The 13356-nt window shown below is 40.9% G+C and overlaps 1 protein-coding gene across 2 annotated transcripts; it reads right to left on the reverse strand.

Moving 5' to 3' along the window:
* Window positions 1-779: 779 nt before the first annotated feature.
* ctdspl2b (CTD (carboxy-terminal domain, RNA polymerase II, polypeptide A) small phosphatase like 2b) lies at window positions 780-13312 on the reverse strand. Of its 2 annotated transcripts, XR_011584406.1 has the most exons (14): window positions 13157-13312; window positions 9122-9312; window positions 8376-8514; window positions 8129-8281; window positions 7448-7696; window positions 7206-7302; window positions 6020-6131; window positions 5834-5920; window positions 5489-5551; window positions 5321-5400; window positions 4940-5066; window positions 4123-4218; window positions 3865-3980; window positions 780-3605 (listed from the first exon to the last, which is right to left on the reverse strand). XR_011584406.1 is itself a non-coding variant. In XM_070833266.1 (13 exons), the coding sequence occupies exons 2-13, from the start codon at window positions 9287-9289 to the stop codon at window positions 3915-3917; spliced, it is 1437 nt and encodes a 478-aa protein (XP_070689367.1). In that variant the 5' UTR covers window positions 9290-9312; window positions 13157-13312; the 3' UTR covers window positions 3721-3914. The 2 variants fall into 2 exon arrangements, 1 of the variants encoding a protein (XP_070689367.1); XM_070833266.1 differs by lacking the exon at window positions 780-3605 and having other exon boundaries at window positions 3721-3980.
* Window positions 13313-13356: the final 44 nt, after the last annotated feature.

Here is a 13356-nt window from a genome sequence, read left to right on the forward strand (position 1 = left end):
AAACCCGAGTCCTGCCAGCGGAGCCAGAAGACACCAGACTGACTGCTGGAGGATTCACACGGCATCTGCTCCAAAGACAGCATCAAACACCCATACACAGGACTGTGGGGCTACAGCTCAAATTCACCCTTTTAACCTTCAAACTTCACCAAATTAAGTTCTTGTTTATGACAGAGTAGTTTGCATTTAAATGGTTTTTCCCCCATATTAAACGAGGTATTTAATTTTTTCCTCTACATTGTTTAAGCAAATAAAGGTGTGCACCTTCAATGAAAAATAAAATCTCTTCTATGTAACAAATTCAGGTCTAGCTTTAAAGTAACGACTGATGCCTTTCTGCCTTAGAAGCCCTCATCCCATTATAAAGATAATCCATAAATTATGCATTTAAAACCCCATTTTAAATAGTTTAAATTTCAAATAGACACTTTATCTACTATTATCAGGCAAATTATTAACTACTACACATTAGTATTACACAATCCCTGGTGGAATGAACTGTTTATATTACAATTAAAAAAAACTAAATTTCGTAGGCCTATTTTTAATGCTGCTACGATGAGTGCGTCCCTGTTATTTTACTCAAAGATGGTCAAATAAAGTCAGCGATACAACCTTCTCTTCATTCATGCACATAGATGTAAGTCATGTAACTGCACCATCCCTCTTTTCTCTTTATATGATGTGTGCCACATCTTCAGCATCAGCTCACAACGCTGAGGGAAATAAAAACAAAGGGCATGCAAGAGGTTTTTAACTTTAAAACTTTGTTTCAGAAATTCAATGTAACTGTATATACACTTTACAATAGCATATAGCCTGACGGCTAACAAAGATGTCTTAAAACATTTTTAAATACATCTTCAGCACAAATAGCAATTCTTGCAAGTAAAATGGCTTAACGGATACTGAAAAAAAATAAAAAATAAAATCATTAACACGGTTGCTCTTTTCTGCAGAAAAGTGCCATGATTAAAATTTAATTCAGGACTTTCCCACAAAGCAAGCTGTATTCTCTACATGCTAAGTTTAACAGTTCAGTAACATTGCGCTAAACTAAACATACAGATATTCGTAAGAAAAACAAAAAAACAAAAGAAAACAAAAAAACACTCCATCTGAAGTAAAGTTAAATCTTCATTAATACATTTAAAAAGTAGATATGACATGCCTTTTGAAATCAAAAATACAAAAGATTTTCCTTATTTTAAGGATTTTTTTTTTTTAAAACATGAAGCTGCATGTATTGTACAACACTCAGTGTACAATAGAAACTGGTAATGCACATAAAAATGAGCTGGATAAAAAGTATCAAATGCCTCCCACCAATCCTTCAGAAACAAGCCGTGACTGGTGACTCGAAGGAATCACACAGCCCACCGAGGAGGCTACACCACGCAGTCAAGGTGAGGCTTGCATACTAAAAAGCTGGCAGTCAGGATGGTGAGAGGTCATGGGGGGGGGTGGGGTGGGGAGGGGGCTACCATGGCGGGGACCTCAAGACGTTTCCTCTCCCATGCACAATGCTCTTGCCTCCTCTTCAACATTGAAACCTCCTCCTCATTTGTTTGTTCGAGCTGACGAGGAGAGAACACGGCGAGGAATTCGGAAAGACACTTAAGACTTCACCCCATGTACAATTTACATTCATAGTCTTGACGTGTGCACTCGCGACTTTACGTCTGAGCGAACACCATTGTGCCCTGTAACAATTTTACTTGAATACAAGCTAATTCTAATTTCTGGAGAGCTACTAACTTCTGGTGAAAAAAAGGCAAAGACAGGCGGGCACTGAACAGATGGAAAGCGTCTCTGAGCAGAACCTGTGTTATATGCGAGCAGCAGGGATTGTTTTGGGCAGGGCACAGCAGGATTCACCTGGCAAATTTACTCGTGGGGGGGAGGGGGGCAGGGAGGGGTTACAACTCAATGGAAGCACAGTACACAACACATACGGCACACTGAAAAATACAGGGGAAGGGCGGGTGTCTCCAGGTTTCAGTATCTGCAGAGCTTTGAGGTCTGATTGTCTCTTTCCATCTACGCATTTTTTTTGGGGTGGGGGGTGGGGGGTTAGAGCGCAGGAGATGCCACAGGTGGAGAACTTGTGAGGAGAGGGATTGTATGGCACTGTACAGGCAACCCAGACAAATCCAAACACTCACATTTGCTTTAACACAAAATGCACTTTGAGTCAAACTGAACGAGAAGTGGAACAAGTTCAACAATGCATGCCAAATCGTCACGGAGATTCAAGTCGACTCTTGAGGGTTTGGGGCGACGGCAGAGGACAGCCTCGTGTGACTGCCGGGCATTCGAGCTTTCTGCCTCAACCTCCCAGGGTCAGGCTTGTGAGGATGCCAGCACGTCTACACGTCTGCCTCCTGTTTGTCTCACTATTAAATAAATCAAGTCGAGACAACAGAGGAGTAATATGTCAGTTTGGCTTTGAGTGTCGGGCAGATGCACATTCATATAGTTACCATTCTTAAACACAAAGCTTTAAACTGCGCTAAACGTTAAAAGAAAAAGAAAAAAAAAAAAAAAAGCGTAAAAGTACAAAGTAAAAAGTATGAAACAGACAGTTATAGGAGCAGCCAGTAAAGCTGACTGTTCAAACAGTATGTTGCTGGTGCCAGATATGGCTGGTACAGGGTCTGGCCATGGACTTCTACCATGGACAGACTTCATGACACACTGGCAGAGATGTGCTACATTAGTCATAATGCTACTGATATAGCCATCAAATTACACATTACAACTAAAAAGAAACCGAACTCTGATTCAGCCAGAATACTTGATTAGGAGTAAAAGACAATACTGATTATAGACAAATCAAATACTATTATTAAAAGAAAGGTTAACGCTGACACATGTCGCTTTGAAAATGAATGCCCTCGAACCTTTACAATATGTCAGATTTACACGTAAGAAGATTCTTAATTCTAACATTTAATTAAGGAGCCATGTTGTGTCCACAGTGAAGCCAACACACTGATTTAAAACCTCAATCTGTTAGAACGAGAACAAATTATAGTAATTTAAGTCCTGGATTAATTCCATCTTGTTCGACTATGCAGTGGACTGTCATTAATATGCACCCATATTCTCCTAATAGGAAAAAGGCTTACAATAAAACTTACATGACCCCCTTTAAAATATATCTTACAAACAGAAGTAAAACATTTTGAAACCCTATCTTTAAGAAAAAACAAAAAAACAAAACAATGAAACACCAGTTTTACCAGAAAAAACTGCAACCAACAATAGAAACTTGACTCAGCTACAGAGGAATGCATATGATTTTTAAAGGCTACAGATTGTAGGTTTGCCAAACACCAAATCAGTGAGTGTGTGTGTGTGGCTGGGAGTAAACAAACACACATGCACAGATTGATTTACAGGCCAGTCATTCCTGCTGAAAATGGTGTGTAGCCACAGAGTGTCGTTATTCGTCAGTGTCAACAGCGTGAGCACCAGGGGTTGGTTTGGGTTCAGGGACTCGGTCGGGGTGGAGTTCCTCTTTACCAGGTGGCATTTTCATATCCACTAAACCAGCACCAAGACTTCAGATTTTATTGTGGAGGAGATGTCCGGCTCCACAGCTGGAGAGTCAGTCCAAAAAAAAAAAAAAAAAAAAAGAGGAGTTTACCTGGGCTTGTCCATAGTGTGTGTAATTTCAACTATACATTTAGATATTTAGAAAATTTCACCCAGATATTTTTTTTTTTAATGTTTGTCTTTTGAAGTTTTTTTTAAAAAGCAATGGTGGATTTAAAAAAAATAAAAGAAAAAAAAAGGCTACAATTTTAACAGTAATGGCAATGTTGTAGTTTGTAATCCAAAGAGGGGCTTTTTACACACATGTTGTTCTCAGTTTTTTCATGTCCCGTTCTGAGAGACTGTGGCCGAGTTCAATCAGGGGGCAACAGGTCGTGAAGCCGGAACCTCTCCCGAACGTGCGGCCGCACATCCTCGTTCTGACGGGTTCAGCAGGCAGGACGACCACGACAGGAGGAGATTACAAGGACAAATTAGATCATATTTACTGAACTGGTAAAATATTACTTCTCTGACGTAGCTGTTGTAACAGATCAGCTGGTGAACAGTGGGACATCTTACCATCTCCACCAACTTCTCCAGGAAGGGCACCAGCTTCAGCAGCTCATTGTCATTCTTGTCCATGAACCAGCTCTCTATGGGAATCCCATTGGACAACTGTCGGCAAAAAAAAAAAAAAAAAGCTAATGGTAGTGACATGAGAAACACCATTTTATAAAATATCTACAAAACAATGAATGTGTCAGGATTTCCCACAGCGTGTGACAGTATAATTGTCAATGCCAAAAGATATTATTACACTTTTATGAAATACAGTATTAAGCTACAGGGAAAACAGGAGAAGGTCTATCACACAGCAAATGCCACATATATAATGAGTGAGGTAATAATTTAAATAAGCCAGCTGGTAAGTAAATTGATCACAAGCTGAGATGTCTCAGGATCCGTCTGATTCGCCATAAAATGGTTTACACTGATTAATCAACCACTTCCTATGTTTGCTTCGTGGTAATTCGTCAGAACAGCAAATGGCAATGTTGAGAGAAAATAAGACATGCTGGGTTTTTACAGCGAGGGGAAATTAGAGCCAAATGGCTCAGTCAGTCACAGTCTGGTTGGGATGTGTTTTTACAAAAAAGAAAAAGAAAAAGTTTGATAATCATCACACATTTTACCCAATAGATTCTGCATTGATTTGAAGTTGGATTCAAGTTTGTTGTGTCCAGCTGTAGTTGTAAAGAAGCTCCATGTTGTTTGCATCAATGACTAGAGTTAACTTAAAGGCAAAACCCTGAATACAGTTTTGTAAAAATACATGATTTCCTTTGTTTGACTTTGGTGGCAATCTATGACACAGCACAAAACCGCCGGTGTTCACCTGATATGCAAAGGCTTGCGGTGAATTGTCGATGATGATGGTCTTTGACAGATCTCTGCCCAAGATGTTGAGGTCCTTGATGTAGTTTCCCTGGACACAGACACAATGCTCACGAAACAACCTGTGTCTACAGTTACAGTAGGGAATGAAAGGAAAGAGGGAGGACAGGGAGAGAGAGAAACAAAAAAAAAAAAAAAAAAAAAAAAAAATCAATCAGTGACAAGGTCAGAGCAATCAATAATTCAGGCAAACCACAACACTGACACCTCAACAGTAGCACAAGCCAGCCCTGGTGTTGCACACAGCTCTTTTTCATTCAAGCCTGTATCAGCTTTTGAGTTTGTTGCGCAATTTTAACCAACTAACACAAAAACAGTGTACCTCACTAGCTGCTTTTTAGGATCCAAGATGTTGAGCAGTTTGTCTGCGTACACCTTTTTAGAGGCTGTAAAAAGGATGATCTAGGAAAAAGGGAGAAAATAAAGGTCAGATATTTCAAATCGGATGCAGTTAGGATTAATTAGCAGGAGTGCCCAGGTTTATATTTACCTCATAGATTTGAGACATGCGTTCCAGAAACTCTCTGAAGAACGGCCTCAGGCGCACATACACCTGCACATGACAACAGACCACTGATAAGCAAACATTTCGGATTAACACAGACTATATTTACTGCGGATCATTGCCAGAAGAAACTAGAAGTGCTGTATAGACACGTCTTATTGACATAAATCTCATTTCGGTATGTCTGTTGAATTGGATGATTATATGACAAGTTTGTCTAATTTTGCAAGAGCACCTCCCTCACAGTAGGGCTTTTACAAATAGGATTTTATCTCCCTCTAGTGGCAACAAAATAAACTGAAGGAAACACTCCTGTAAGACAGGAATTACCTGGTAAATGACATCTTGAAAGAGGACAGGGAAGGTAAGTGCCGCATCCTCCAGCTCATTTAAACTGCAGTGAACCAACGTTTCATCCTAAAGAACACAGAGAAAATACAAGAAAACATTCCTCAAAATTTAAAAATAAATGAAAACACATCAAGAAATAATTCATTGCTGTATACTGTAACTGACCAGGTCTAGGACCAGAGAGAATTCAGGCGTGCTGCGTGTCTTCAGTGGCAATGCTGGCTTACGAGTGAGCTGCTCTTCTGTCAGTGGGGGGACGTGCTTGATGAAGAAATACCTACAAATCAAAAAAAATCACACATACTTCATTCATTTAAGACGTCAATTTGAGGCACAGAGTTCTAAGCACATATGCAAATGTGACTTTTTATGAATATTTACCCAAAATCATAATGACTAGTTTCTGCCCACAATCAAGTCACGCTGTCATTGACCGATATCCTGTTTATATTTTGCAAAACTACAAACATTAACAGGGGGTCAAACTTCGCCTGCTGTGCTGCTGGCTTTGTTAAGGTGTCATAGGTTAGAGTATCAGGTTGGTGGTCTGGATGGGTTTTTCCTTAAGTTTTGACCTGGTCGCATCAAATGTCTCACCATGATACAAAGAGTGCCCCCGTTTGCAGGAAGTAACCCAGCTGTCAGCCCCACATGCTTGGTTAAGCTATTCTATTACCCCTTGCATTGTATGGTTGGCCTTTTTAACATTTAATCAGCAGGGCAGAATAGTAGCGACTTAGTTTTCACTAATGCCATAGTTAAAATGTTGATTTAGTTGTAAAACAACTGACATTCAGCAAATATATTTTCACATGTAGAAATTACATTTCAACAAGTCAAAACTGATTTAGAGAAATCTTTAATTACATACATCAGTGAGTCCTTTTTCCACTAGTAAGAATAACGAATGCAGATGTCTACAATTACATTTCTGATAGAAATGTAATTTCCCATTTCTGATTTCAACAACACATATTACCATATTCATTTTGGATATGTACATCAATAAATCAATCAATAAATATCTACAATGACATTTTGACTGGTGGAAAATCAATTCTGATCAGTTAGAAAAGGAGTTGCAAATATCTCAAATAGTGTTTGTTTAAATTGTTAATAGTCGGAGCAAAATTTTCACTGGTTTCAATTGTATTCCAGATATCTGAAATGCAATTCTAGATATAAAATTACAGTATGGACATGCTTGGATGTCTGACCAGTCAAAAAGCAGTTGTTGACATCTACATCTGCTGCTGATTAAATGTTTAAATATTAGCATTCTGGTTTTGTCATCAGTTCTGTCATCTGGGTCTCTGGCTATGGCATTTTGTGAATGCAGTGCTGTACTCACGGGTCAAAGACTTCCCAGTCTTCCTCATAGGATGCCTCTGGTGGTACTGTGGCGGGAGGAGAGTCCACATATGCCATATCTGGACTAGAACCTGGAGCTTGGACCACAATTAGAACAAGATGAGAAACGGGAAGACAGAACAGCCAGTAAGCACAGCCATTATCACATACGTCATTATTACCTCAACATGAAGTAACCCTCTTACTGCAGCTAAGAACATATGGTTCTGAAAAATTATCTACCTGTAAGGGGGGGGAGGTCGGCATCAGCATCGAGCTCTCCCTCCGCTGCTGTGGGAGATACCTCCGGGATGTGAGGAGGCCGCAGGGGCGGCAGCTGTGATACACTAGAGTAAAAGTTAGTGGTGGCACACACTTCCTGTGTGGATGTGGCTGTGCTGGTGGGAGTCTCCACAGCTTGCTCAATGTCCAGCTGCTTGACTATCTCCTCAGCCTCCAAGGCCTGGTCTGGAGAGTCTGAACCTGGAGAGGCTGAAAAACAAGAACAGCCATTTGAGCTATGGACCATCACCGCCATAATAAAAAAAAATGCACACCATACAGCAGTTCTACCAGTAACAAAAGACATGACACCAGAAATTACACTGTGGTTATAGTCTCAATTGCGCCCACAAAGGAGCAGCATTACAGCACATCGATGTTGCTATACTCACATAAAAACTCACATTTTAATTTTCACTTTACTTAGTGTAGAAGGCAGTAAAAATCCAATCAATTTAACAAAACTCACTGGAGCTGTGCTATTGAACAGAAAATATACTAGTGGGGCTTTGCACATACTGCAGGCTTTTCATTAATGCACAAGTTCAGCCTAGCATAATCTGAGTACAGATATAATACGGTATACGTTTGAACATGCCCCCTGCTTACGATGCCAGCCATGCTACCCCAGGGCCTGCCTACCATTTTTAGCTGGTGAGAAGAAGTTGAAAACAGGGGAGAAGATGGTCCCAAGCAGGGTCGTCCTGGGAGGGCTGGTGGGCACCTCAACGGCCGTCGTCGTCTCCTCCAGACTGCCATTGGGCTTCTCCTTACTTCTGTCATGATTGGTTGCCTCTGCAGAGAAGTAACAGGTTTAAGAGGGTTAAGAGAGACAAGTGGAAAATTAAGACTGCCGATTTGTTTTTTTTTTTCTCTGAGTGACACTCACGTCCATTGAGGGAGCCTCTCCTGCCAACCCTGCTGATAGTCTTGCGGGGGGTGTTGGTGTTCGGGGTTGTAGAGGTGATCAGGTTGTTATCCACATCACAGTGGAGGCGTGTCTTCTTGGCTGGGCTCTCCTGCTGCACCTTAAGGAGACAAGACATCATGAAGTGAGACAATTGCGATAAAAGAAAAAAACAACTTTTCAGCTTGTTAAGGAATTTCAGACTAGATGCAGATAGGCTGGGGAAAACTAAAGCAGTAGGTGGCAAGTCTTAAATTAGGACTTAATGAGGAAATACAGGGAGGACCGTGAAGTGACAATATAACTGAAAAACATTCAGAGGCCCTGCAAGTCATTCCAGAGGAAAAGCTTCTTTTAGCCGAGTTGACTTTTCCACTTGTTACTACCTCCTGTCCCTGCACACCAACTCTGTGAGCCAGAAGCTAAAATTAGAGCCGAGTCCGAGTTCTCAGACAAGCTGCTGCATTCCACCAGACATTTCTTGGGAAACATGACACTCTGCACCAAGAAACACTGTATTTAACTCTGCTACCTAGAGTGTGCTGTGCTAAATACAGTTTTAAAACAGAAACATGCCAAAAAGCTTAGGTAACGCCGTTAAAGCAAACACACTGAGAGGAGGGGGACAACTTCTGGTACAATGTTTCGGTGCTCCCAGATGGGGCACCACAGTTATACTGGCATTGGACTTGATTAAAAAGCACGGCCATTTGGTGCGAGGCAGTTACCTTAACAGCATTTCCTCTGATGAACTTCTTGATGGTCGAGAACAGGCCCCTCCCTCCACTAGTAGGAGTGTCTTCTTCTACTTCTGAATGCCTCCTCTTGGTACGGGATGGGCGGCTTGCCAGACTGGGGTTCGGCTGCTGAGACGCCTTGCGCATTCTCAGCCTCATTGTTTTAGCAGTCACATGTAAGGCTGTTTTAGAAAAGAAGACATAGGGAAAGATGGCAGATACGGTAAGAGAGACAGGAAACAATACTGCTGTACAGTGAAGGGAACACACTAAAGCAAATACTTGACTTTTAAAAAAGGGATAAGCCAATGTGGTGTATCTATCTGTAGTGGGGTAATACTGCTGCATTTCTGCCAACATCTGGATGCATTCAAGATCCCATTTCACTTGCATCACAGCAGCCACAGCTGGCTTTACTTCCATTGATACAGTAAAGAAAAAAAAAAAAAGAGAAAAAAAACATTACCCAGGATCTTAATGAAGGCACATACAAGATCCATGTTTAAAGTAACAAACATGTTTGCACCCAATCTAAACTGAAACAGATCTGAAGGAAATAAACTTCTTAAATCTGTAGATTGAGAGATTTCATTAGTCAGTGGAGTCTTCGAGTCCACACAGGAAAGACTTGAAAACTATTCACAGTGCACTCAGTGAATTGACAGTCAAGCATGCCAGCCCCTTGCGCTTACGTAACAGCAGCCGGCTGAAAATGTGTCTGGACATATCCACAACCTGTCAAGAACCCTAAGCGCACAATAGCACCCTCTCAATACATACTGTACATCCCACACACTCTAAATGTCCTTCACTACATCTGCTTTACATTTTCAAAGGGGTGTACCCATGAGCACATCAGAGGTGTACGTGCCGTTGCTCAATCGTGCGCACATAAAACCACCAGCGGGTGCTTTAACAGCATCAGAGTACATGCTAACATTAAAGTAACAGGCGGGCAGGACAAGTGGGACAAGCCTGAAAGTTCTGACTGCTCAGTGTATCCAATAAATTATTAGCTCTGGTCAGTGAATTTACACGAATGTCGATGCACTAGTTTGAGAGGAATTGACTCCCTTATTTTATTACAACGTCCAACATAGCACTCAGATCAAAAATGTCTTGGATTTGGGGGTGACACTGAAAAATGTCATATGCTACAACATCTACTGGGATACATTTTACAGTACAATTCTCATTTCAGAAACAACAAATATGTCTACTTTAGAGTTAGAAACCTGATTAACCCTGATTGTGCCAGAGATTTTTGTCAGGTTTACAGACGAACAATCAAGGTCTTTATGAGAAGTAAACTGCATTGCCATCATGTTAAGACAACATGTAATACATGACAGTTTTCTTATATTGCACTAATGCCAGTTGTAGAGGAAGTAAAACAGCTGACTAGATGCTGAGCTTGGGTACAACTTTGGGTTATATTATCGCCTTTTGGCTAAAATTCTTTATTTTATTTGTTTTGGAGGGTGAAAAATAATTTCACAGTCACAGCATTTTGACTTGACAGGAAGCTATACAACACAGTGTTTTTGCCAGTTCCACAATAATAAATGTCACCCATTTGTTATACTGGATCAGCTGACTGTATGCCTTTTTTTTTTTTAAAAAAAAGTGGTCTTAACTACTATTTTAACAAACTTTTTTTTTTCTACAAAAGTATATAGTGTTTTGCAAAATGTCTGATGAATAATTTCACTTAAGAGGATAAGTCTCACACTTAACTGCAGTTCAGTGCTCTACTCACCACAGTGCTATTGTTTGTCATTACTTGTTGTTTAGGCTGCACAGTTAGATCTGATTCCCATGTCCACTCTGCAAGTGGCTAAAATCCTGCTTGATAAACTGCATTGCCTACTGTTTAACACTATCTCTACTTGCTTCATTTAGACAAAATGATGCTCGTTTTTTGTGACAATTTCTTTCAATTAAACGAAGCAGATGGAGAGAATAACAAAAGCTTTGATGTAAATATGTTGGTGAAGCTCATGTTTGGTTTTTTTTGGTGACAGAGGCACTGATTCAACTACATGGATATTTCAAGCTGCAGTATAAATTGATGCAAATCTCAACATGTTGTCCTAAATTGGTAATGCTGTTTGTCTCTGTGACCACAGCAGAGTTTGAGTGTGTTTGGTAAATATCCTCATAATGTCCAACACTTTCACCTCATCACTTTACCTTTTTATAGCTGATCCACTAACAGTTAAAGCTGTAAATATTTAGCCTCCTCTGCCAATAAATTTACCCTGAAACATTTGGGGGAAAACTGACTGATACTGCAAACTTGGCATACCTCCTGACTCTACTGTATGAGATCATCCCTGTAATGTGATTAACTAAAGTATATCAAATATGGACATTTTACAGAGGTGTTGCTCCTTGAGGAATTATTACAGTATGCCTATTATTAGTATCATATTGCTCCCAAGTCTTGTATTTCTTTGCTCTCCTGCTCTTGTGCCTTGCAGTGTCAGTATGTACAACACGTCAAGTTTTCTTGTTGCCGACGAAATAGAAATAAAGTGTCCTTTATATTTCCTGAGTGATCGGGGCTCGCATGGCAGCAACATCATAGATGTTCAAACATCCACCTTTCTTGACAATCACCCTCTAACCAAGGATCATGCACACAGCTCGGTAGGAGCAAGTGAGCGGGAAATAAGAACATGCATGCCCCCGAGACTGCATGAGCGAGCTAGCAAAACGCTAGCCATGGAAACACGGCGGAGAAACAAGTGAGGCCCTTCAGATCCACCGCGGGTATCAGTCCGAGGCTAAGGGTTGCTAACTGCCTCAAGGAGGTGGCTCGTGAACACATCATTGTTGAGGAAAAAAATAAATTTAGGCTGATGACACATCTGGTGCAGTTACCTCAATCTTGTTCAAATCAACGTTTGTAAAAGTCGCACTAACAATGTCCACTAAGCTTCCCAGATGAGCTAACGCTACCTACATGAAACATGGGGTCGTGTTACGCGTCAGGGGTTATGAAGGTGTGTAACACAGCTTTGTTGGAGAACAGTATGATTTAACACTGTCGGATTTTACATGTTGTGTCTACAGTTAACGTTACACTGTCCGTGCAACTCGGCATTCCGGTTTGAGTTTGCAAACAGCGGCTAATTTTAGCGTTTGGCTAAGGCAAGCCCGACGAGGCTAACTCACTGTTAGCAAACCAGTGCAGCGAAGTAACGTTAAAATTATAATAAGTAAAGCGAGGCATATTATTTAGCTGACGGCTGTGAAGTTTGCTGAGCGGTTTGATCCGACTGCTTCCCCGTATTGTGAACATTGTTAATGTTTGAGTTAATACTATTTGACAGTGAAACTGGTCAGACATCGTTAATCAAAACAGCTAACGTAAGCTAACATATAACGTTATCCAAATGATCCGTTGATCCAGTTAATGTTATCTTTGGCTAACAATGCAGCTGATGGGATTGCAGTTATTTCGTTTGTAAGGTTATGTGGACATGTCCTGCTCAACATCAACTGGAAGGACATTACATGGATGATACGGTGCTGGCTAACGTTAGCTAATGTAAGCCTAGCAAAGTTCTGTTGTGGAATGCCAATATGGAAGACATTAGCCTCAATGCTAGCTAGCAGACTTATCCAAACGCTAGTTAAGGTAAACTGTTTACCGTTTTAACCAAATTCAAATAGTTGCACATTATGTGGTTGGTAGTCTGGCAAAGACGTATTGAATGGCTAAGTTACCAAGAATAGAAGAAAGCTAAAATTAATTAAGACGTCGAGTGGACCTGAAATTAGCCAGGTCCGCGGTAGGCCGTGTTTTAGCTACCCTTTAGCCAACTATGCTACGTAACTTAGCTTAGTACGGCTAGCTAGCGTTAACCCTGTCTAGCCGTGTTGAAAAACTGCTTCAGGCTAACAGATGTGTATAAGCAGGGAAGGAAAACATTTATCCTGTTGTTAGCCAACATTACATAAACCACTAGCCAAATATGACAAATGCATGAACACGGTTGGTTGACGTTGCCGACTTACTTTACGGTGACCCGCAGTATCTGGAGACAACGACTCAAGACCGATAAACCATCACAACAGATGCAGCGGTTGTTTTCGTGATCCTGATCCGACTTTTTCCTGTATATCTGCTCAAGGGCCGTCTCTGAAATGACACATCGTTGTGTTACCAGGCGCCATTTCCCGCCTCTGCTCCGTCTCTCCGCGGCAGATACCCGTAT

The sequence above is a fragment of the Pempheris klunzingeri genome, chromosome 1 (assembly GCF_042242105.1).
Source record: "Pempheris klunzingeri isolate RE-2024b chromosome 1, fPemKlu1.hap1, whole genome shotgun sequence".
NCBI classification, from domain to species: domain Eukaryota; kingdom Metazoa; phylum Chordata; class Actinopteri; order Acropomatiformes; family Pempheridae; genus Pempheris; species Pempheris klunzingeri.